Source organism: Anas acuta, chromosome 9 (genome assembly GCF_963932015.1).
Source record: "Anas acuta chromosome 9, bAnaAcu1.1, whole genome shotgun sequence".
Lineage (NCBI taxonomy): Eukaryota > Metazoa > Chordata > Aves > Anseriformes > Anatidae > Anas > Anas acuta.
Genome location: NC_088987.1, coordinates 16,726,606 through 16,751,444, shown reverse-complemented (window position 1 = coordinate 16,751,444; position 24,839 = coordinate 16,726,606). Strand labels below are relative to the sequence as shown.

Here is a 24,839-nt window from a genome sequence, read left to right as displayed (position 1 = left end):
ACAAGACGATATTTTGAGACAAATTTTCTAAATGACCATCAAAATTACTCACTGACCTACATAATGACTCCATTACTTCTACAGAGCTCCTAGAATCCTTTCTGCTTTTCTCCAAAATCCCGAGGTCTAGATATCCGGCTTCTCCGTATTACAAGCTTTAAGGATTGTAGTAATAGCTCATTCCTGAAAACAGACACTGACTTCACACTTGCCCAAAGCCTCAGATGCATCAAAACAATTCTACACATTCTTTCCATACAAAAAAAAGATCTAGCAAGAGGGCACTATATTTTTCAATGGGAGTCACATTTCTTGCAGACCTCAAGCCACTGCTGCAGTGTTACTACCTTCAAGAACTGTTTAACCACTTTCAGAAAGAATGGACTGACAGCTAGCTCTGTAAGAAGAACTGGGCACATTTTGTTGATTTTGTAATCAACAACACTGTGGCAATCCTACCTACCAAGAAAGCAATGCAAAGATCTTGGTCTTCTACAGTCCCCTACTACCGAATGAACTAAAGATAAAAAAATAATGACACTCACTATGATGAGCTACATTTTTACCAAGTATATGTATATATTTATATACATATATATTAGTATGTACACATACACACACTACCACCAACCACAAGAGGGCCAATGTGGTATAGACCTTGTAATTTAAAGCACTTAATTCTTAGTTCCATCCACAACTTAAGTACATCTTGAGTAAACTTGCTAGGTTTTCTGTTCAGGTGGTTTTCCGTCACGACCAATCTTTTTGGCAGTCAAAAGATGTTCATGACTTGACTGCAACAGAAGAGAGGCAAAACTATGCTGCAAACTGACTTCATTCTCATCAACTAACATTTCATAAACCTAGGTTTTCAAGTGTCACTCATTTCAAAGGTCAATGTTTATACATAAAGCGCCTATCACCATATTGATAAACACTCATTGGAACAATTAAATCAATTGTCATTTGTCACAATTAAAATCAATTTATGAGAAAACCACCCAAAGAGAGTCCCTTTCAACACAAAGGCTTCTTCAATAACAAAGAGAAAATAGGTTTTTCCTTACCAAAACATCTGATGGGTCTTTAGCAAGATATATAGAAGGAGAAAGATCAGGCCTATGCTCTTGTTTGTGAACTGTAACTCTGTTGCTCAGTCCCTTACCTCTTTCTAGCTCTAATCATTAAACATAGCTCATCTCCCCTCATCTTTGAGCAGCACTAAGGAAAAAACAGAAGTATGACAAAAATGCTATGGAAATATATATATATATTTATTTTTTTTTAACTCAGACTGTGAGAAGATTTAACTTCATAGTTTAAAAGCTCTAAGACAGAATTTTAAAGACCTCAGTGAAAGAATAAGAAACGTACATATGACAGTTACTTGAACTTACAAGATCAGACAAAAGTAGGCAGAGTCAAATTTCATATTCTTGTTATTGTGAACAAAAAAAAATCTGAGGAGCTGAATGCCTGAACCAATTCAGAGGAGGGCAAAAAGGGGAAGGAAGAGACAATGGTTCAGATGCCTTGCTCATCTTCATAAATTACTGTGCACTTACGCTTCCCTTACATACTTACATAATTACAAAGATCTTTCAGCAGAGGCATGTAGTAGCAAACAACCTCTTCAGCCAGTCTGCGTAGCTACCCCAATGAGATGATCTATGACTGACATCCAGCCTGTTTTTAAATCAAGTAACTACAAATCTTAGAAGCGCTACCAACATTCTTCTTACATTCAGGTTTAAGAACCTCCAGTATACTGGAGCTTCTTGGAGCTCCTTTTAGACAACTGGCTTTATGGGATATGGGTCAGCAAGAGGAGAAGATGAGATGCAGTAGTATTTAGTCTGAATTCCTTAAAGCAACCTTCCTTTTCCATCCCCCTCTTTGACACTCCAAGTCTTCATCAATCAAGGATTTAACAGCTTGAAAGATGAAGTTGTAAAGATATCAACTCTGTATTTACAAGCAATTCTCTCATGTCAGAATAAAAAAATCACATTTCTCATGTAACGTATTGTTTTGTTCTTATTTTAAAACACGGACTCAAGGAAACATTCAGAAAAGGTCCTAAAATAAATACTGGAACCAACTACCCCCCCGCATGTTCATGTAACCAGGTACTGGGAAATCCCAAGCAGCTCTTGAAATTAAGGAAGCCCAGTATTCACGCACAACGTCGTCAGATACTGAAAGGGGCTATCAAAACCTCAGCACAAGAATCAGGTCTTGCTGGAACTGACAGCTTGCATTCAACTTCCATGCATAAATCTTCAGCTTCTTTTTAATACGGTTGGCCATGAGACAGAATCTTTATTTTCAGTCAGATACAGTGAGGAACTAACACCAACACACATGACCTTTGACATCAGGTAACTCGGAGAACGTGTGCCTGTAAGAGCCTGGTGGGTAAAGGGGGTACAGAGTAGCAATAGACACTCCAGTGTTTCTGCTGATCCCCCTAGGACTGATTAGGGCACACATTTCTACCTCGACATCTGCTAACTGCTCAAAGAACGCCTTGCCAAGGGAATGACAAGAATACCAATACCTCACAATACCAAACATCTAATTTATTGGAAGCCACCACCCAATAACAGAGCTCAACAACACCAGAGGAGAGCTTTTGTTGGTGACCGCAGCAACTGATTTTGTTTACGTTTCCAAAACACCCCACTGTCCATCTACCAAGCGTTACATTGAGGAAAGAGCAAATGAGTTTATGTTTACTACAAAGCTTCTTAAAAACAAAAGCAACTGGCAGCATTACGGGGAAAAGGAAAAGAAAATTACACGTACTTGCCAGGAACTTGCCCAAGTCAGCTCCTGAAGCAAGGAAATAGAATGAGCAGCAAGAAGTTAGACAGAACATAGACAGAAATCAGAAGTTTGTTCCCTTCCCACCCAATAAAACACACCTGTAACAATTATAGTAAAAGATAAAGCATCACAGCAGCAAACCAATGTTAATCTGATGGTTACTGAGGAAAACATAGGTTTTATTTCAGAAGTACTACTTGGCAGCACCTCCTTTTGGCCTACACCTTGTCCCACTTCAAAGTGCAATTACACAGAGCTGAAAGAACGGAAACTGCTTTGTTGACACTGAAACTACTTGTCTTGGATCAATACCAAATGTACACAACTGTGATCGATGTGCTCTTCGGGCTACCAAGGCCTCGCCACTCAAACACTGCCGGTCAGCGCTGCCCGCGACACCCCGCTGCCCGGGGGGCACGGAGGGGCTCGGGGCTGCCTCCTGCCTCTGCCCGGGCACCCTGACAGGGCCGGGCGTGCCCGGAGCGGGGCAGGAGCTGCTCTGAGGGCGCACCTGCCCGAGGCACGGGCAGAAAGCGGCGCAGGCCGCCGGGCTGGGAGGGGACGGGCGAGCTCACGCAGGTCAGCGGGAGGGGACCCGGAGCCGGGGCGCGACCGCCGGCCCCGCAGGGCCCGAGGAGCCCCCGGGCGGCCCCTGACAGGCTCCAGCGCCCGCCCCAGAACGGCGCGGACAGGACCGGGCCCGCAGCCCCGGGACGAAGCAGGGCCGGGCCCGGCGGAACCCAGGGCAGGGCGAGCAGGAGGGGCCCGCACAGCCGGGCCGGGCCGGGCCGTGCCTCCCGGTAGGCCGCGGGGCGCCTCAGGGCTGCGGCACCCGCGGCGGCCGGGAGCCGGCGGCGAGGCGGGCGCTCGGGCCGCGGCCTGAGGCGCGTCCCGCGGCCGGGGGGAGGCGGCGGGGCCGGTGGGCTCGGCGCTGGGGCGCGGCGGCGGCGGGGCGGCGTTACCTGCGCTCCCGGACGGAGAGACCCGCGCGGCCGCCGCGACTCCTCGGCCCCAACAACACAAGATGGCGGCCGCGCCGCCACGCAACGTCACGTGAGGGCAGGCCCCGCCCCCCCCGCCGCCGCCGCGGGACCCGGATGCCCGGCGGCCCCGCCCCCGCCGAGGCACCGCCCGCGGCTCCATCGGCTGCGCGCGCAGCCCCGCGGGAGCGCGCCCCCTGCCGGAGGCGCGTACACGCTGCCCCTGCCCTCCCCTCCCTCCCCCCCGCAGGGTCCTATGGGAAGGGGCGGGCCCGGCCCCAGCGGGGCGCAGGGCCCTGCCTCAGCCCCTGCCCGGCTCTGCCCTTTGAAATCCAGCGGGAGCTCAAAGCGAGCTTTTTTTTTTTTTTCCCCAGCTAAAAATACCTTTTTATTTTTAGTCCTAGAATCCATATTAGTCCATGGTGCACAGCGCATTCTCAGCCGTCACACAGCTGAAGCCATTCCCCTCCAGCCACAGCCCCTTTGGCCTTCACCCCAAAATCTGGAATTTCTCCCTCAGGAGGCTGATACGTAACACCAAAGCTCCCTGGAGCTGCATTCGATCCCCAAATCAAACCATTGATTTGATTGTGTTGCTGTCACGCAGCTGAAGCCCCTGCTAACAGCGGGCTGGGGAGGGGGAGCAGGGCCCCCCCAGCTGCACCTCATTGCTGCGCTTCACGAGCGCGAGTCGGGGTGCTCAAAATATTTTTCACATGCTGTAAGGCTTTATCTGAGCTGGGAGGCGTTTAGCACTCGCAGAGGTTTTTTTCCACACAGTTTGTATAAAGATATTGTTGAGACAAAAAAAATATCAGGAAGAGAATGCCTGTAAGATGTCTCATCTGCAGATTTTTTTATTATTTTTTTTAATATCTCAAGAAACTCAGATGACTTCATTTTATTTTATTGTAATAGCGGGTGCCTCTTCAGTCCTCCACAACTCTCAGTCAAGCAGAGCATGAAGACTGTCGTGAAAATTCAAGACTGTGTGGTTAAATTCCTGCATGGTTTAATTAGAGGACTACTGCATGTTGTCTATGTATGAAATTACCTCACCAGCTAGTCTGACATTTACTAGGGTGCCGAGGGCACGGCCTACTTCAGAGCCCTCTCAGTTATCATACCAATTCATCTGCACTGTTAAAAACACAAGTGCAAGGAAAGGGCATCCCTAACGAACCAGAAACCTTCCCTATTGACCCATTGTTTTCACCCATCCTAGCCCGCCTCCCTCAGTAGAGCAATGAAGACAGAGCACAGCTTTGAAATGGTAAATAATCATGATAAAGCAGCCCTGAAGATGTGGCAGAGTTTGTCGCATCTTCTCTCCCCACCCCCAGTTTAGTTATTTGGAAAAGCAGCTCCCATTTGTTGAAATATTGGGTATTTTGTCTGAGAAGAGTCAACATCTTCTCAACAACCTCTGTCTTCCAGGGTAGCGGAGCAGCATCCTCATTTGTCATGTCCCTAAAATAATGATAAAAACAGCAGACAAGGCAGGCAGGTGAACATCCAACTGTGGTTTTTAAAGGCAGTCACTTCAATGCATCTGTCACCTCAGATGGCTTATGTTAAAAGATAAAGCACCACTAAAAGCACCACTATAAACACTGCTACTTCTGCAACACCCAATTATTTTAAGACACCCTTCTCACGTTTGGCAAGCTGAGTTTGAAAAGCGAGAGTAAAGTACTCCAGTTATTCCAATTCATCTTGCCAAGGGATTTATTTGGACACTCCCATAAGGTTAAAATTCAATGTAGTCACCTATGTAACCTCACAGCTAAAGCCTGACCTCTAAGCCATGAAGATCGTGGAGGAGAGAGACTCCCTGATCATATTGTTTCCCTTTTGACTGTGCCTACACTGAGCTTTTTAGGTAAGACATCCTGCCATCTATCACATAGTGTCTGTCCCTCGCAGCCCTACCACGAGTATGACAGTAGCATCAGTGAGAAACACGCTGCAGTCCGAGTATCCGCTCTCAGTGCTGGCTGAAGTGCTCATGATTTCTCTGCTGTACATTTCCTACTCTGGGAAATTTTAAACAAAATTCCTCCAGGGATACAGGACTAGCTGGAGTTCCTGTTCTAGGAGATAAATGACTTGACACAAGTCTTTATCCATTCTAGGAAAGACCTGTATCCACAGCAGGCTTTTCATCAAACTTCTCTACTTATCCTCACAAGCAGATTTAGAGTCACTTGGGGCGTCAGTCATGCCAGACTGGCATCGACATACCAGCAGGCATCAGTAAGTACAGCAGGTATTGCCAGGACCTTTAAAAGCCACCTGTGATGACACCAGGCATAAAGGGAAGACAGCATCAAGAACTGTAATATATTAATTATAGGTAACTAAAATTAAGTGTATCTTGTCAGCCAGTAAGTATTGGCTCAGACATTCAGCTAAGCAATTTATTTTTTAGTATTTCTTTATGACCTAATGACATTGTTATTTAGTTTGATAGTTGCCAGCAAAACAGAACAATTTAAAGAACAATTAACTTCCCAATCTCAATTCTTGCAAAGCTGATTTCAAAATTCACGTTGCTACAACTTCAAAATAAATGTACAACCAAAAGCATTTATTCTTCACTGCACTGAATAAAGGCATCAGCTAGCAGCACCTGTTTGAGTTGAACAAAGCTACTCTGGCAGAAAACTGAACATTATAAAACTTGACACTCTTGTCCTCTAAACGCCAGAGAAGATGATCCTCATAGAAGAAAGATGGGCTGGGACAAAATCCAATTAACCCAGGAGACTGGCATCCTTTTGGAAAAGGACTAAGGAGCAAAATCTTGATCAGACAGATAAGTTCCACAGCTGACTGATACTCTTTTAGGAGGGCAGCTGCAGCAGTTATTTTCCCACATTTACAAGTTCTCCCTGTTCCTATTGACCCACGCAGCCACCTTGTCCTGCTACAAATGCACAGCTAAAAGCAAGAACCCACTCACCCAGGCTCTGCAGCCTGAGCTATGCCCAGGTCAGACACTGCGGATTTCCTCATTTAAACTTGTCAGCTGGAATTGAATCAAAGTTATTAAAAAACAAACATTAGAAGTTTTCTTTCCACTCTCCCCTGCTGCTGCCCCAGGCTCCTCACACAAATGCATGTGCAAATCAGCAAATGGCAGCAGTGCTTACTTTACTGCATGGAAAGAGAAAAAATAAAAAATAAAATTGAGAGCTGTAGCATTGCCATTTTCCCACAAAAATGAAGACTAAGGAGCCCTCATCCAGGTTTTATTTCACCTCAGAGACCCAAGGGCTCAGACACACAACAAATCCGTCAACTACCTACAACACATAGAGCCATACTGAAGGCCTGTATTTACATTTTCCCTTTCATCACTGGATTATGCTTGCACTGATGCACAGTTAAGCCTGCTCCCGAGCCCTCCATGCTGGCCCTGGCAGCAAAACTAAGCAGATCAGCAACAGCAGAACCCAAATGCTTGGACACACATTCAGACTTCCATGCATCTTTTTCCCCCCTCCTATAAAAAGGGAAGGAAGAAATACAAAGCCATATGTAGCTGAAGCAACCTGCCCAGCTCCCAGCTGGGGCAGTACCAGGGCTGAGATGCAGTGGCTATTTTAAGAAAAGGGAAGGCTGACAGTGTTCAGCTGTCAACACTTAGCAGTGGACAGCATTTCAAATATTTACATGGTCATGTCTCTTTGTAAGTTGCAAACATTGGACTTTTTCAACCAGAACTGCTCTGTAGAAGGGGAAAGTTGCACTCTTCCTTGCTCATCCAAGTCAGGATGCCAAGCTCTTGGGCTCAAACACTGGCACGGTCAGGAGTGGGGGCCACTGGGGTAGTTTGTGCACTTAACAGTGCAGTCAGGAGATCTAAAATAAGCCACAGACAAGACTGGAGATAACAATGCTTTATTTGTACATTTCAGCAACAGGAGAAATAATTGAAGATGAAATTATCTGCTTTGTTGTAAAGTATAAAAACATTTAATTATAAATATTTAGCTAAAAAAGCGTGATTTTATAAAATATAATCTGTGAAGATATATACACAGTTTAATTGTTTAGCAATTCTTTCACCTGATATTAAAGAGTAGAGGTTTTTCTATTCATTATTCCATGCTCACAGTTTAGTGCTCACAGTTTAAGAAGCAAAACAGACAAGTGAAAAGATGACTAGTGAGTTTTGATCTGGAAAATAAAAAAAGCACAAACTGGGGCAACAGCAGAGGCAGAATTTGAGCAAGTTCATGTTTGGAGAGGTCTCCCCCAGGGAACATTGCTTCCCTCTGTCATGACCTACAGTGTATATCCAGACAAACATCAGACATTTTAACATTTGTGGACAAGTTTCCTGTGTTTGTGAAAGAAAATGGCTAAATACAGTGCAAGCCCTCTGAATTCAATTCAACTAAACATGCTAACCTCTCTGGTCTTCCCTTCTTGAGAAAGGATTGCTCAGTATGCTGGGCTGGTTTTATCTGTCGTGGCTCTAATGAAATCAAACAATGCCACCTTTATGATTCAAGATGAGCACATCTCCAAATAGAAAAACCCAGCATTCCATTCAATTTTGTCATCCATCTGGCAAAGCCCCTTAAAAACAGATTGGAAGGTTGGAAAATACAGTAAAACCATACAGTACACTAAACATGATGGAATGTGAAAGAAGATACATGATTAGGCAACTCAGTTTTCTATTCCTTGTTTAAGAGAGCCAGCTTCCTCTCTTCAAAGTTTTCAGAAACCTTGCATCTTATTGAAAAATTTGTTAGTATGGCACTTCAGAGAAGGAAAACTGGAAGACTCTCCAACATGCTGGACAGCAGAAAAATCTACAGGAAATAATTTGATCCATAACCCTAGTAATTATCTTTCTCTCTTCACAGTGTTTTCACAGTGCCTGGGGCACAGGGCTTTGAGGAAGAAGAGGGATGAAGTCAGGGATGTGTGACAACACCCGACAGCAGTACAAACATACAGGAAGTCAATCTGTACTTTGTACACCCTGCTTTACACAAGACCTCATTTGTCTGTAAGCAAGGAATGAATTAAGAAGTTAAGAGAAAAGTTATGTATAGAAAAGAAGGAAAGAATGAAGTGGCAAACAACACTTCTCAGCACTCACCCTGATTTGCTACCTGCTGTTTCTACTTCAGGGTGATGCGCTCCTGATGGTTCAGAGGAAACAGCACATACACAAGTCTTATGATTCACATCGTTATGAATGCACAGTAACTGCAAGAATTGCATCCTTAGGAGCTCAGGAGAATCTTCAAGAAAGGAAGACTAGCAAAGCTGTAACAAATTTTAGACAGGATCCAGGCAGTTCTCTCCAGGTAGAGCCCTGATCTGGGAAACGTACCAAGTTATGTGCAATCTTGGAGTGCATATTGGCTGGTTGGTTACTGGGTGAATGCAGACTTTAACTCCCTGAATGCTGCTCGGCGGTGCTTCCTTTCCTCCTCTTCCCGCTTTCGTTCATCCTGTTCAGCTCTTATCTCTGCTTCAAACTTACTTGCTGAAGAAAGGGCTTGAACCTTTATGAGAGAAAAAGTAAAAGCTCATCAAGCCTTGCATCCAAAGCAGAGTCTGAATTACTCTTGAGTGAGCAATGCAGAACTGTTTGCTGCACCTCTCATTGCTTGCTGGGAAGCTGTCAGGATGGGTCAAGTATTAATTACACTGCAATGCTTGGGTATTTACACCCAGTACCTGTTAGTTCACTTTGACATCAGTAAAAGAAAGGTCAATTACTAATAAGTCACTAGCAAGTAACCAAAACAATGCCATCAGTGCTAGGTCAAATGCATTATTTCTGTAAGCAGGCAGCATAGCATAAGTTGCAAGTATACAGTGGTAGAAACTACTTCAGAAAACAGTTCCGAATCAAAGCCAAATCTGAGAACATCAGACTACCACAGATAGTCTGCAGATCAAAGAGATGTTTTTTCTTTTTCTGGCTATTTTTCCAGCTTTCATCTCAGTACATCTGCTGTGCAATAGCTGTGCTATACTCTGAGGACAAAACTTCTTATGTAAACAAGCAGGATTATTCTCTTTCCAAAAGAACATTCAAAAAGGGTGCTTTGTCAGATTCGAATTGTATAAAGCTCTTTTTGCCAGCTCCAGGACCCTGTGGAATAATTTTGATTCCAAAGGTTACAAAGAGCTGCTCAAGAGAGACGTCTGAAATTCCATACTCCAAAATACTCCATTCACTGCTAAACTCTGAGTGCTGTGGTCAAGGCAAGTTTTGCAAAATGAGAAAGTCAAGTCCTCCACATGAGCTTCCAGGACGCTTTTGTCTTTAAAAGCGGTCAGCCAGCTAGTCACGTACAGCTCCCAGCCACAGGGATGCAAGTCAGCCAGTCAGCTCTATCAGGGCAGGACCCACAGCAGAGACAGTGTATGAAGCCATTTCAGTGTTGACTGATTCACAAAGGAATGCCCTAGCTAGATTACAGCAAAGTTTGAAGGGAAAAACAATGGCTACGGTTAGGGGCAGATTAAATACTTCCTTTTAGATAGGTAGAAAACTATCTTCTACTGAAAAGCAAGTAGGGTCAGTGTCTCTGTGACAATTAAAACAATTAGTGCCTGCATGCAGAGTTGTTTCATGTTCCTCTTTGCCACACCATACCTTGGCTTCAAAGAAGTTCTTGGCTCCTTTGACTCCCTCAATGGAGACATCTATCTCTGAGAGCTTTGCAAGAGTCAACAGGCCGCTGTCCTCTTCAAGTTCCCCAGCTGCAGCTTTATGGAATATCAGCAGGAACTAGCAAGACAGAGAAGAAACATTCAAGTTCTTTGCTGAGGTGAGAACTTAAAAGTACAAGCAGAGCAGACATTCATCTGGGAGGTAGGAATTTACATTTCAGAGCAAAGGAAACCAGTTCTATATAAACCAAATAGCACCATGCAACTTGTGCTTCAGTGCCCTGGCTCTACTACACAGCCCTATTGGACTAACAAGAGTAATATTTTTTTATTATTATTTATTGTTGTTTATTTATTTATTTAAGGAAAAGAGGGTTTTCTGTGGAGCAAAGCCATGATGAATCACAGCTCCTAGACCACTACAGGGCAGGAGGAAGGAGCCCATCTCCACCTGCCCAGTACAACCATATGGTGGGCCCTGATCCAGCATTCTATGTCCCCACACCCTAATGCTGTATCACAGTCCCCCCAGCAGTTTCCCCACTGTTTTGGGGTCTCAGATCACATCCCACAGGAATGAAAGCAGGACAAAGACTGGCCTGTCTCACACTCAAACCCCAGCCTCCTTGGACAGAGGTGCCAGCACAACTTTGTTAGGGAGGACATCAGCTCAAAGGTGTGCACTTGAAAGTAATCTGGAGACTGCTCAGCTGCCAAGAATCTTGCCTTCAGTCCTTTCTAAGCCTAATTGTCTGTACAGTACAGGAGGGGAAAACCAAATTAAGGTCAAATGCATGAAGAACAACAGAACATGGTCACTTCAACTGGTCCTTGCTGAGTACACAGGAAAAGCTACTTAAATCAGTCCTTGGAGTTATGCCTTAGCCTGTTCCAGGGAACCCAGACTGGTTTAGCTATAATGAGCAATGGCAGTGTATTTCTGTTGTGCCCATTAAGTAATACACAGGAGAGCTTCTCAGACGTATCCGTCAGGGGTCAGGTCGGGGGCATGCCCTTGTGATAGTCAGAGATGACCAGTGTCTATAGAACAACTTGCTTTGAGACCATTGTCCTGCACTGGACTACAGATGTTTGGCAAACACAGTGTCACTATAGCAGAGTGCAAATTGGCAACCGAATTGCAAAAGAAAACAAAAAAAATCTATCATCTCTCAGGAAAGCACTTTTTTTTTTTAAACAGGAGGGACAAGACCAACCTGCTTGAAGACAAATACCTCTGCATCACCTTCCAGCTCACAACCACACTCCTGTAACTCCCTGCTATTCTCGGGCATCCCAGGAGGTGTCTCAGTGCTGAAGCACGGAAGGAACAGAGACAGGGACAAGTCACCCAAGAACAAAGCAGCACAAGCAGCTACGCACCACTGCGGCACTTCAGTCCAGGGCAGAGCTGAGAACACCACATAGGATTACTGTGAAATCTATCTGCACAGGCACATCTGACATCCTTGGCACTTTATGACTTAGTTCCCTCCTCCAGACAGCCTGTGTTATCCCAGAGGAGGGCAGCAGAGTCCCAGCATCTGCACCGAGACAGCCCCACTGTACCGTTTCAAGTTGCTCGCAGAAACCAGTGGAGATGCAAGAGTTTGGGAAGATTCCCATGGGGAAGGGTGTGGAGATGACGGCAACGCTGGCTGCCCTCTCGCAGAGGCAGTGTTACCAGGCCTTGCTTCATGCAGCAGCCTTGCGGCCCCTGCATGCTCAGCACAGAGCCGCCAGAAAGCAGGCTATGCTTGGGGAGGGAAGTTATCCCCCTCCAAACACATGTAACGAATTAAATGATGCTCTGCTGAACAGGCAGAGCATCTCAGAAAGAAACCGAATCTTCCCCAAGACACCCTCTCTGTGCTCGGATCCGCTAGGTTCAAGCTAGTTCCTCTCACTTGCCCGCACCACAGAGCGCAGGGACACAGAGGGCCAGCCGCCAGGCTGCACACACTGCTGTTAGTCATGGTTCCTCCTTGCAGTTTCTGCTCCACCCTTGTAAGTCCCACTTCCTGGCATTGGAAAAGGGCAGTGGAAGCAGCACAGTCCTGAGGTCTGGTACAGCTGTCGCACAGGGAGGGACTGGAAACACCCAGTCACAAGTGCGCATGAATCATCCTGAAACTAGGGGATGGGGCAGCAATCCTCCAGTGGAACACGGGCTGCTGCAGCCGGGAAAAGCAGGCTGAGCTAAAAGGAAAGCAGGGACCAAGCCACCACAGGGGTGGAGACAGCATAGCTCCGGCCCTGAGGACCTAGTGAGGCAGACTACAGAGCATCATACTGGCTTCCACAGGAGCTCAGGATCAATCCTTCCTCATGTCAACATACCACCCGCAGCCCACTGGTGATTTGCTAATGAGGCATCAATCCTCTCACTAGAGAGCAGCAGCAGGAATTTACATTAAGTTACCCAATGAATTTCCATTCCTAACTCATCTCATCCCCTTGCTAGGCCCAGGCCCTACCACACATAGCTAACTAAGCCTCAGAAATGTCAACAGAAGCTAAAGTGAATAATGCTGTTACTGATGAAAATCCTGCTCTCGTGGAACATAGACAGCAGGACACTCTTTGTACCCCATAAACATTGTCAGAGTTAAAAGATATATCCACCCTCACATCACTCATTAGCAGAGACCTAACCAGTGCCAGGTCTCAGAGCAATGCTGCAGGCATGCACCCCACTAAACACTGTGGTTACCTCCAGGACATGAGGGCAGGCATTGGTCTGACTGACAGCAGAAGCCTTGCAACAGCTTACCAGAAAAAGCTGTGCCACCCAAGTCTGTGGTTTGCACAAACCCTGCTAGCAAACACATGACGTGGGCCTGCATTTACACCAGTGGAGGTGTGAGGGCAGTGGGTGGATTTTCGCAGGCTGTAGATAGCAGCGGGGATTAGGCATTACTATTATACCTATTATCTCTGGTTTCCTGTGGTAATGATAAAACCAAACATTGAGATATTTTTTCCCCCAGCTGTACCTGATGTTTTTTAAGCCTAAACTGCTTTGCTCCAGTCACAGAGGGAGTCTTGTGCAGTTAATTATTGATGGATTTGTGGACTCTTAAAGGTCAATGGTACAGGCAGCATTCCTAACAGGGCCAGCAGTTTGTCAGCAGCAAGTCAGAGCAACACAGGCCTGCCTTTCGGCTCACACAGGGTGGGAAGACAGGGCACTGCTCAAACCAGCAACAAAAGGTGACCTGTTGCAAGTGGAAGAGGTCCTTCGCAATTCTCCAGACAGACCTCAAGCAGCACATCCTCAGGCAGGTTTGTCAGCACATTCTCTGGAGAGAGAGACAGGAACCTGAGATGCACAATGCTAAGTTCGGACATGCATTTAAACCAAGGTTTCTCCTCGGGTTATCAGAGTGGTCCGAGTCAGCTTGATCACTGCCCATGTGCTTCCTGGTCACTACCAGCAGCAAGAGGAACAGAGCAGGGCCACAGGCTAGTTCAGGCCTCCTCACCCACCAGGAAACCTGCATCCCTGCAGGTCCTCTGCCCAGCACACCTGCAACAAGGCAAGAAGCATCCTGCTCCTCCCTCCCACATGAAGCCGTGAGCACCTGCCAAAGCTGCTATGTAATTTGTCCCCAGAGCTCTGCCAGCAATACTCCCTTGTTCTGATCTGTGTACCACTCAAGCTCGCATTTGCTCAACCATCTTTTCACATCTGGTGAGAAGCTGCAGCAGCACCAGCTGCCTCCTGCCATGTGCCAAGGGCTGGCAGCAGGCAGTCCATGAGAACGGCCGTGCTCCAAACAGGTGGCAGCAGAAGAGGAGCCACACTGCCACTCGTGCTGCACCGACAGAACCAGGACACCAAGGCATCTCCCAGCACCCTGGGGGATAAAGGCAATTTGCTTTTGTGGGAGAGCGTGTCTGCAGTACTGTTTGCAAAGCCCAGAAGCTGTTCCCAACTCTTTTCCCAGTCTGACAGCGAGCTCAGGCAGCACGCAGCAAGGCAATGAGGGCTCCTCCAGCACATGCAGAGATTTGGCAACCACAGCTGCGTGTCTGCGCTGCCTCCAGTGCTTATCTTGCCCCAGTCTGACCTGGGGCCAAGGACATGGTGCTCTTCCTGCTCCGCTGGATTCTTTGCTACCTCCAGTTCACCTCTGCCTGTGCACATACCCTCCACTGTGCAGAGGAGCTGCCAGCTTTGAGCTTTGCAGGTGCAGGCTGAGAGGCTTTCACTCTGGTTGGAAGCATTCCTCCAAGCAGTACTGGAAGCACAGTGCATGAGAGGGGACAAAGCAAAGGTGTACAAGGAACAGGAGTGTACAAAAGTGTTTCACACAGCTCACTTTAATGCTTAACAGAGTGGACAGGCAACCTCCTTCCGCCCCCCAATATTCCAAATAAAGCACAGCACATGTGAAGCCACATCCCCACAACGAAATTCTCACTCTAGAAGAGGCACAGCAAGAGCACGGCCCCTTCACAAACAGGGAAGCCTAGCTGGTCAAGGCACATATCCAGCACCTCCTGGAGGGGGAAGAAGCAGGATAACCACACAGCCCACAGCTGCCACAGGATACAAGCAGTCTGGGCTCTCATGCTGCCTGAGGAACTGTTGGTTAATTTAGAAAGCCACAGGGTTATGCACAGTATTGATTCAGGCAGCAATCAAAGCCTAGCAGAAGATGATGCAAGAGGACGCTGTGATAACTGCTGAAAAGCGGGCTGGGTACCCTTGTCCACATGCAGGTCACTGAAGTGTCCTCTCTTCCTTCACCCAGCAGATGCTCCTGTCCTGCCCACAGTGCTCTCAGCTGCCTCAGCATGACTGATACCCTAGCTGTCTCAGAGCACAGTGGTGACAGACAGAACGACCTGCTTGCTGCCTGTCCCTGCTGAGCCAACACAAAGTACTGAACCACAGCATCACCTAGTTTATTCCTTGCTGCAGGGACACGGAGCTTGCTGTGGCAGGTCACTGTGTGATGTAGAGGGGCCCAACATAAACTGGAAGGAGAAGCCTTCTGCACTCCATAAAACTGGCTGCTCTGAGCAGAGTCCTTCCCCTGCACTTGAAATAAGGCCTGAGCTGCTGTACTGCAGAAACCCAGCAAAGGCTCCTTGTGACTGCAGGGATGTGCCAAATCTGTGCCACCCCCAGCTACAGCAGGGAGCTGTCAGCACTCCTGGGTGGCTGCAGCAGGGCTCATATGTGCTCTCCAAGCAAGTAGGGAGGTAGGAGCTCTTCAGCACCTGGTACCATTGTTGCCACATGGAAATGGATGCTGACAGTGCTCCAGCTGAAGCTGTCCACGGTGTGGGGAAGCTCACCTGCTTCTCCGCTGTACCCCACAGCTGGAGGCACACAGAGGGGATGGGGCTACCTACAGCCAGAGAATGGGGCCCAGATGCCTCCTCTCTCTGCCCCACAACCATATTCCCAGCTGTGCCCATGGCCACCCTTACCTCACGGAAGCTGAGCTTCCCATCAAAGTCTTCATCCACCTCCTTGATCATGTTCTTCAGCCCCAGGTGGGTCTGAGGGGCTCCCAGCTTTTCCATCATCAGTTTCAGCTCCATCAGATCGATGTACCCATCCCGTCCTGAGTCGTACCTGTGGGGTACACAAAGGGGAGAGGGTCAGCCCTCATCATTCCCCCCTCCAGGAATGATCTTCCCAGAAGAGGAACTGTGCAAATGGAAAAAGTGACATGGTGGTTCAAAGCTCAGGGGAGAGGAGAAGCTGTACAACACAGATATATTAAGTTCAGGGAAGTGGCTGACAGCCTTCAAAGCTGTCTCTTCAGAGAGGGAAGTACTCAGGGGAGCTTGGGCCAAATGGCCCCACACAGAAAGAACACAGAGGAACTCAGCTTGTCTCAGTGGGATTTCCATCACACCCACTTGCATGTCCAGCACGAAGGTCACTTGCACACAGCTTACACCACGCAGCAGCATGGTGGGGAAGAGGCATGCCAGCTGCTGCCAGGTCTCAGGCTCATTCAGAGAAGAAACAGGGAGCACAGACCAGTCACAACCTCCCAGCAGCAAAAGCACATCTTTCTTTATAAGCAGAACACACCCGTCTGGCTGTGAAGCTCTCTCCTCTCTGAAATGCTTTTGTACTGCACAAGTGCTCTGCTTCAGGGCAGCTGCTTGTTCTGTGCCCCGAGGCTGAGCAGAAAGGCAGGCCAGGGAAGCACTGAACATAGCAATAAGGGAATCCTGGCTAGTGCCCGAGGGCTAAAACACAGCCACTGGTGAGATAAGAAATCCACACCCATCTCAGGACAGCTCTAGGAGCAAGGCTGGAGCTGGCCCATGCTCCCAGAAGAGTGCAAAGGACTGTGAGGACTCCTTGAAGGAGGAGACAGCACAGACAGGGAGGCAGTGCCCTGCGACTGAGCACCCATTCCTCCAGAGCGTTCAGGATATCCAGCACTTCATATCCGTGAGGGTCATGACTGGGTTTCAAAGTCCAAAGCCTCAAGGATGAGCACTCTGCTATCAGACAGCCCTGTGGCCCTCCCTCATACCACATTCACAGGGAGTGAAAGGCCCCACCACAGCCTGTTGCAAGACATGTTCCCAGAGCAGAAAACAAGCCAGGAGAAGTGCTGGCCATCAGGGCCTAACACAGACAGGGCTTACACAGGGGGACGGGGCAGGGTCTGCCCAGCTGGGCTCAGCCCTGGAGCCATGCCTGCTGTTGCTCCTGGCCTCCCACCCCACCACCATCTCAATCCCGATGGAGTTAAATCCTTTCAGCTCGTTGGGGAACAAATCCTAGGCACGGTGCTGAAGCTCTCCCCCCTGGCGGGAGCTGGTGAAACCCTTCCACCCTTCATTCATTCACTGTTAGCTCTCTTCCAAAGAAAACGACAGCTGTAGCCATCCCAGCCCAAGACCTGCACAATTGTGGTTACCCTGGAAGAAAGCCCTTTCCAGCCGAGAAGCCTTGCAGCCGCAGAGGAAGCTGTGGCAGAGGAAGGCGTGAACAAAGCCGCTGGCACTGAGCCACTGGAAGGCGTGGGCGGCATGAGGCAGGGCTGCGGCCCACAGCATCGCCCCTGCCACAGCACCAGGTGCTGCTCCCCCAAACCAGGGGCGCTCTGCTGCTTGTCAGACAGCCCCACCGCTTCCAAAACCAGCTTTTATCCCGTCTCTTCAGTTCCAAGAGGACCAGTGTTTCAGGCCCATGAGACCCCAAGTGGCAGGGACATCGCAACCAGGCTGGCTTGCAGACCCTGCTACCAACCTGCCTGCATGTCTGCATCCAGCAAGCACAAGACCACCAAATTGGACAGCTTTCTGGAAAACTAAGAGAGAAACCAGGTCACAGAGCTGACAGGTCAGGGAAGGAAAGACAGCAGGTAGGTACACTGTAGGAAGGCATTGTTTAATTAAGGCACATGTTAGCAGCATTATCAAGTCCAACTCAGAACTGCACTTTCAAGGCATCACAGAAGCACACTAAGTGCAATCTCTCCCATATCTAATTGGGAAATTGCTTTTCCTGTGAATTTGGGAGTAATGGTGTGGAGCTGTTCCTCTGGAGTGAGGCAGCTGGAGAGGCAGTGCCTTTGATCAGATAAAGCAGCAAAACATATCATGGCAGGGGGACACTGGGGATTTTTTATTTTATTTTTTGTTGTTGTTTTTGACCCTAACAAGCTAATGTTGCTCTTCGGCTGTCTGTGGAAGCAGGCTACAAGGAGTCCTTGAAAAAGGGCTGCTTATCTGCAGTCAGGACACTGCCTCACCACTCTCAGAGTGGATGAGCAATGGAGAAGAAGTCAGGAGGAGGAAGACACTCAGCCCATTCCTACCGTACTCACCTTGCCCTTGTGCTACAGGCACTGCCTGCACGAACACCAGGCTCCAATGCCTGTCCCCATCCCGGCATGGAGCCTGAGAGGCAAACACTGCCCCAAAGGGTTAACCAGCCGTGCTGCCGGGCACAGCTTCAGGGCTCCACCAGCCCTGCAGAGAGGCAGCACAAAGCCAGGATTGTGAGGAATGGGGCAGCCAAGCAGCACACAGTGCCAGCCACACAATAGGTGCTCAGTGCACAGGCAGCGCTTCTCCAAGCGGGACACTGCGTGGGACCAGCCAGGGACAGGGGCTCAGGTGGCATCCATCCACCCCAAAACAGTGCTACCAGTCACCCACAACAGGGGTGACACTACAGCTCCCAGATGCCCAGTGCAAGCCATGGGGCCGCACAGCACCCTGCTCACTGCTGCATTTCCTCCCTGCCCCCACTCGCCTCCAAAAGCAGCCCGAGTATTTTAGGACCTCGGCACAGCCACACGACTGTCACAGAGCTGCACAGCCAGACTATTTAGGGAGAGGCGTATTTATAGGGCATGAGAGACGGCGTAATTCATTCCCCGCCACACCCCCACGGGTGCAGGCTCTCAGCACAGCAGGCACAGCACAGTTAGTAGCACGGCAGCGTTGGTCCTGGCACCCCTCAGCCCTACCCCAAATCCACCCATCTGTCTTCCAGGAGCTCCCCAGGCCCTGATGGGGCTCTCACCTGTTTCACTGCCTCACAGCAGCCCTAGGGGGTGATGGACACCCATAAAGGGTAGCACAAGTACAAGCAGAGCTGGAAGAGGACACCACAGCAGGTTTGGTGCCTAAATGCACCCCAGGAGCCACCTCATCCCATACTCCCAGAGAGGCATAGCGGGACTGTGCCCCACTCGTCTGCCCAGGTGCTGCAGAAGCCTCCTGGTGCCCAGCACCCGCTGCCACCCGCTGTCCTGCTGTGACACTGGAGCTTTGCTCCCTTTGGACTCAAAGCTCCCTGGGCCGCCAGCCAAGCCTCTCCCTGGTGACGCGAAAGCATTACGGAGGGGCTCTTGTGCTGACAGGCAAAGACGTCTCAGATCTCTGGCATGCAGGAGGCAGGGAGGCCACTAGCAGCTCATCAGTGCCGGGCCACTGTGTGTCCCCTCCTGCCACAGAACAGCCAGGCCCCTCGGGACAGCCAGAACAGCACACGCAGCGATGAGCCCCACAGCCAGCACAGCGAGGCTTCGCAGCACAGCCACAGCCACAGACCTGGCAGCAGACGAGACACACGGGGCTGCTGCCAAAATCTGCTGCAACGAGGATGCGGGTGGATTCCCAGGCTGGCTCCCTTCCACCCGGCTGCTGGGGCACTGGGGGAGGAAAGCAGCAGCAGAAATGAGGGGGAAAGGAGAGAGAGGGAGTACTTGCAGGACAAACTTGCTGAAGAGCAAGAAATGTTAGGCACAGTTATTGCCCTAGTACAATCACTGCAATGGTGCTGTACAGCACAGCCAGAGGGTTGCACCACAGAAGGAAGGATTGGGAAGGGAGGAGAAGGAAAAGCTGAGGACTGCATTACCAGCACTGACTTGGCAGTCGCCTCCCCACCTGCCTGAATTAAAAACAACTTAAAGGATAGTTGAAAGAAATTCGAAATCCTGGAAGATCAAAGAGCAATTTCTAAACATTCATGCTTCTTGAGAAAGCCTGCCCTCCCTGTGTATGCTCACTGTACCTGAGCAACTGTACTTTGATCTACAACTCCTGCGTGTTGCAATGGCCTAACAGGCTCTGAAACAAAGTAGAGTAATGGTGCAGAAGCAGTAATATGCTCTTCTTAAATATTTCAAAATCCTTTCTAAGTAGTACTTTATTTCCACCAAGCACTGCATATCACCTTACACACCAAGAGCTTTGAAAACAACTCCTCCATACCAGGGGCAGGAGCAGCCCCACACCACCAGCGAGGGTTTCCAGCTCCTCAGCCACACGCAGCTCCAGCTCTTGAAGTGACGTGGGGGCAAAACGAAAGCCTCCTACACCAGGATTTCCTCTGAGGCATTTGGCAAGACCCTCGCAGGGCCCAGGCCAGGTGCTAGGCATGCAGGGCGGTCAATTCCCCGTTGGGATTACCTCCCTGACCACAGGGGTCCCAGACACAGCTGGTGACAGTCAGTGACAGCCGGTCACAGCGGGAGCACAGCAGTGTCAGGAGGATGAGGGGAGTCCGCAGCCTCTCTGCTGGACAAGGCAGGAGGAGGCACAGTCGCAAAACGAGTGGGTGACACACTGAATTCCCTGAATGCAGAAGTGACAGCAGTGCTGGAATTCAAGCGCTTCCTCCCACCCTGCGAACTAATCTGGCGGCTGCTGTCCTCCCCCGCCATGTCCCTCAAAGGTCGCTCAGACCCAGCACGGCCCGGCTGTCACACGCACCCTGATCACGCAGCCGTCCCCGAGCTGCCTTGGCCTGGGAGAGATGGCAGCAAGGTGAGCTGCAAGACCCCAGAGCTACTCGGGGTCTGCTGGCAAGGCTTTGGGAAGGGAGGTTATCGTGGTTACCTCCATCCCCATGCGTTGTCAGAACAGGCAGCTAATTAGGTCACGTTATAATTAGCCTGAGCTGCAGACTTCCTGGTCCCTCTGCCAAAAAAAGCCCACCCCAAGAGCACCTGGGGCCATCTGTGACCCCTCTGGGCTTGGCAGCTGTGGCCCATGGGGCAGCACAGCCCCAGCACCCACTGCAGGCACCAGCACAGCTCAGCGTGGGGACACGAAGCTGGAACGGGGGGGGTGAGAGGAGCCCAAGCGAGCCCCTCGTGTGGGGGCTCCCAGACTCACAGAGGGGAAGTTCCACAGCAGAAGCCTGGCATCCTGCAGCAGTGAGATGATATCCATGGCCGTCAAATGCTTGTTTTCTAACATTAGTAAAAAAAGATCCTGGGTTGTAGCCACCGGGACCAATAAGCTATACAAAGAATAAAAGCCTTAATCACATTAACTCAAGCTCTGATTGGCAGGACTTAAGGGGAACATTTCCTCTCCTTCTGGAGCACGTGGTGTTGGCCAGGACTTGAAACAGGTCTCTGGGACCAGATGGAGCAGAGACCAGATCCTCTGCACCACAACTCCAGCTGCCTTGAACAGAGCAAACCCCAGGAGGGGGTTTCTGTGCTCCTGTCCGCAGGAGGATGCCCAGTGCCGCATGGGGCACGCAGCCCGACCCTGTCCCGTTGGGCTCTGCCAGCCCGCACTCAGCTGCGGCCATCCTCACAGGGCACGCAATGTTTCCCAGCGGCACTCAACGGCTGATTAGCATTCAACTGCAAAGCCTAGGTTTCCCACTTGCAAGGCCTGCATTTAATGAGCTCATTGTCTAAAAATTCAGCTGCAATTCAGTTCTTCCACTTTTTATTTCCCCAACCAATGCTATTCCTCCCTTTACCCCTATGGAGTCGGTGCCGCTGCCTGCTCCTAGCTCCTACTCTCAGCCTCTGAGCAGCGTGCACCACAGTGGGCTGCCTGCACACTTTGTCCTCCCGCCCTCATAGTCCGACATCTCGGCCCCCCATACTGCAGGGTCCCCTTTTACCAGTTGTCAGAAGAGGCGCAGGAGCGAGCAGAGCAGAAATCTGGCCCGGACACCTCCCTCCCCGCGCCCAGCTGCCGATGCAAAGCAGCCTGCACAACAAAGAGCTCCGGCACGCTCACAGAAACGCCTTGCCAAAAGCACACGGCTGTTTCTCCCGCAGCAACAGCCCTGTCTGGGGCCAGCAACACCCCACGGAGCAGGGAACTGGAAGTGTTCAAGCAGGCTCCATCTCTTTGCAATGGTTCCAGCCTCCAGGATGCTGAGGGCAGCGTGCAGGCAGGAGGAGGACCTAACAAGTTACAAACCCTGCCGCAGACATCTCCGTAAACTGAAGTGGCTCTTGGCCACTGACTTTATGCTGACAGCCCACATAGCGGGAGTCCTGCCTCCTCGCACCGGACATCAGCTCACCCCCTGCCCTGACGTCAGCCCCAGGAGCACAGCGGTTTGTGGCCCTGAAGGGGAACCTGAGCACAAGCAAACAAAAGTACCCAGGCACAGCCCAACTGCAGGAGTCAGCTGGGGGACAGAGAAGGGTTGGAACACGGCCCTGATAAGGGGCAAGCCTTTCTGCTTACACAAACAACTCCCTGCACTGCCAGCTTGAATTCAGTACAAACCTTCCTGCTGAGAGGGGAACTCCATCCCAGCCCCCAGGAAGGGGGGAAAAAAGAGGAAGCCATGCTCAAGCTTCATTTTGGTACGTGGTGGGGAACACAAAGCCAGGCAAACAGGACTGTGGAAGGAGCTACAACCCTGCGGAGCAGAGCTGCAGGGGACATTCAGGAGCTCAGCTGCTGAGGGCAGACATCAGGCATCACTGCGAGCGCTGGGGACACAGAGCCGCCAGCCGCCCCGGGGTGCAAAGCAAGGCTGCTGCAGCAGGCTGTGCCCTCCTGGCCACGCAGAGGTACACCGGAGGGGACAAGAGCAAAAGGGGAGCCAGGTGGGAGGGCTGGAGAAACTGGGAGCTAGTGACTGTCACCAGTAATGATCAGCCATACAAACTGCACAGCATGCAGCCCATGCACCCACCCCCTGATGCAAGGACTTGGACTTGTGCCTCTCCCCGTCCCATGCAGAGTTTCTCTGGAAAGCCCCAGCACAGGGGTCCACCACAAGAACCCTTCGTCCCAAACCCAGGAGGAGCAACCAGACACGGCCTGAGCTGTAAGCTGAGTGTGGGACTCAACAGCAGCCCCCCAGCCCGAAGCAAGCTCAGCAGCCCTCTCGCTGCCTCCTCCTCCCTACCTAAAGCACGGGGGCAATGTGTGCATCAGATGGTGCTGCTGATCCCCCGGCAGCGCCTTCCATCAGAACCGCAAAAACGTGCGGAAATGCAGACACGGCGCCAAGAGCACGCAGGCTTGGGACAGATGTAATAAATAAATAAATAAATAAATAAATAAATAAAAAGGGGCTGCAGGCGAAGAGCAGCTTGCAGAGCCCCAAAACCACAGCAAGACCCCCCCCGACCCCCCCCCCCCCCCGGCACTCACAGGCGGAACATGCGCTCCATGTCCTTGATCTGGCGGCGGCTGAACTCCTTGAACTCGGTGTAGGGGTTGAAGACGGCGGCCAGCCGGGGCTGCGCCGCGCCCTCGTTGATGTCGTGCCGCCGGGCCAGCTTGGCGCTCAGCTCCGCGCCCGCGCTGCCCGTCAGCGAGCCCCGCTCCTCCTCGCCCCCGCTGGGGGCCGGGGCGGGGGTCGGGGCTGCCCCCCCGTCGCCCTCCGCCCCGCTCTCCTCCAGCTGCAGCCGCCGCTGCAGCTTCTGCGCCAGCTCCTCCGAGGCCATGGCCCCGCCGCTGCCGCCCGGGCCGGCCCCGAACTTTATTCCCGCACTCGCCGGAGCGGGGCGGGACGGGACGGGCGGAGGCGGAGCCGGGGCGGGCGCTGAGGAGGCGCCGCGGGGCTGGGGGGGGGGGGGGAATCGTGGGGGGGGGAGGGAGCGGCACACGCCGCCTCGCCGCCCTGACCCCCTCGGGATAAAATTTAAGCCGGGACAAAACCGAGCTCAGCCCTGGCCCCCTGCGAGGGGGGAAAGCGGGCGGCCCCTCGGGGCGAGCGGGTGACCCCGAGGCAGCCCCCGGGCGCTGTGGGACGGGGCGGCCCTGCGGGAAAAACCCCCTCGGGGGCACGAGCGGGGGCGGGACACTGAGCCCCGGCACAGCGAAGACTGAACCCGGCCCCTGCTGCCCGCCCCGACGTTCCGCACGTCGCGGTGTGCGCTCACAGCGCCTGTGCCGTCACGGCTTCGCACCTCGGGGGCGGCACGGAACGGGCCCCGCCCGCCCGCGGCGCTGGGCAGGCGGCATCCTGCCGGGCAGCCCCAAAAAGCCACCCCGAGGCCTCTCGGAGCGACCGCCGCCACCTCCCCAGGTACCCCAGCTCCGCGCAGCCAACACACCGCGGGGATATTACACACTGGGAACACCAAAACTGCCACCGCTTCGCCTAAAGGCCGTGCTCAAGGTAATGGGCTCTCAGGCACTGCCACGAGGGTGGCAGCGGGCACCTCCTGCGAGCACTGGGGAGTGCGGACTCCTCGGAAGTGCTGCAGGAAAATGGAGGCGCCACATGGCTCTAGGACCTCTGCTGGCTGCTGGTTTTGCACGTACCTAGCCACATGGAGGGTGCTATTAGGGACAAATTTGACGCTATTCCACGTGCTTGAACTACTCTACAGGAGTATACCAGAGAGAGGAGGAAAACTAAGCAAATAACACGAAACCTGATTGGCACTTTAAGAAAATAACGGATATATTGTACGATTGCACAAAGAAGTTCGGAAAAAAACCCACCATATACTAAAACAAAAAACTAAACACAGTATCATCAACAAAAAGTCATAAAACCTTCCAACTGAAATATTGAAAACTAAAAAAAAAAAAATTGAAAATATTCTGAAAACTATATTGAAAATATTCAGAAAAATCTTGCAATTTTTTCAAAATTCAACATTTTCAAAATACAATACAAAAATGCGGTGGAGGTTGTGCGGC

The 24,839-nt window shown here is 50.8% G+C and overlaps 2 protein-coding genes across 10 annotated transcripts in view; both read right to left on the bottom strand.

Annotated features, from left to right (window-relative positions):
- Nucleotides 1-3,930, bottom strand: part of GIGYF2 (GRB10 interacting GYF protein 2) — a 78,662-nt gene extending 74,732 nt beyond the window's left edge. For 3 of the 9 annotated variants that reach the window (XM_068692299.1, XM_068692301.1, XM_068692303.1), the window contains exon 1: nucleotides 3,792-3,930. The gene's annotated coding sequence lies outside the window, so the exon portion shown is untranslated. Of the gene's footprint in view, nucleotides 1-2,808; nucleotides 2,836-3,791 lie in introns of all 9 variants that reach the window. The other 6 variants (XM_068692304.1, XM_068692307.1, XM_068692302.1 and 3 more) reach the window with 3 other exon arrangements.
- Nucleotides 3,931-7,699: 3,769 nt separating this feature from the next.
- EFHD1 (EF-hand domain family member D1) lies at nucleotides 7,700-23,695 on the bottom strand. The gene is made up of 4 exons (XM_068691848.1): nucleotides 23,337-23,695; nucleotides 15,909-16,056; nucleotides 10,447-10,581; nucleotides 7,700-9,343 (listed from the first exon to the last, which is right to left on the bottom strand). Exons 1-4 carry the CDS (start codon nucleotides 23,630-23,632, stop codon nucleotides 9,209-9,211), a joined length of 714 nt encoding a protein of 237 aa, XP_068547949.1. The 5' UTR covers nucleotides 23,633-23,695; the 3' UTR covers nucleotides 7,700-9,208.
- Nucleotides 23,696-24,839: the final 1,144 nt, after the last annotated feature.

Excerpts from the sequence above, each read along its gene's own strand:
- EFHD1 (XM_068691848.1), bottom strand. The coding sequence starts at position 23,632 with ATGGCCTCGGAGGAGCTGGCGCAGAAGCTGCAGCGGCGGCTGCAGCTG. Across the intron at positions 16,057-23,336 it reads ATGGAGCGCATGTTCCGCCT|GTACGACTCAGGACGGGATG; the intron begins GTGAGTGCCGGG and ends TGTACCCCACAG. Across the intron at positions 9,344-10,446 it reads AGAACTTCTTTGAAGCCAAG|GTTCAAGCCCTTTCTTCAGC; the intron begins GTATGGTGTGGC and ends TCTCTCATAAAG.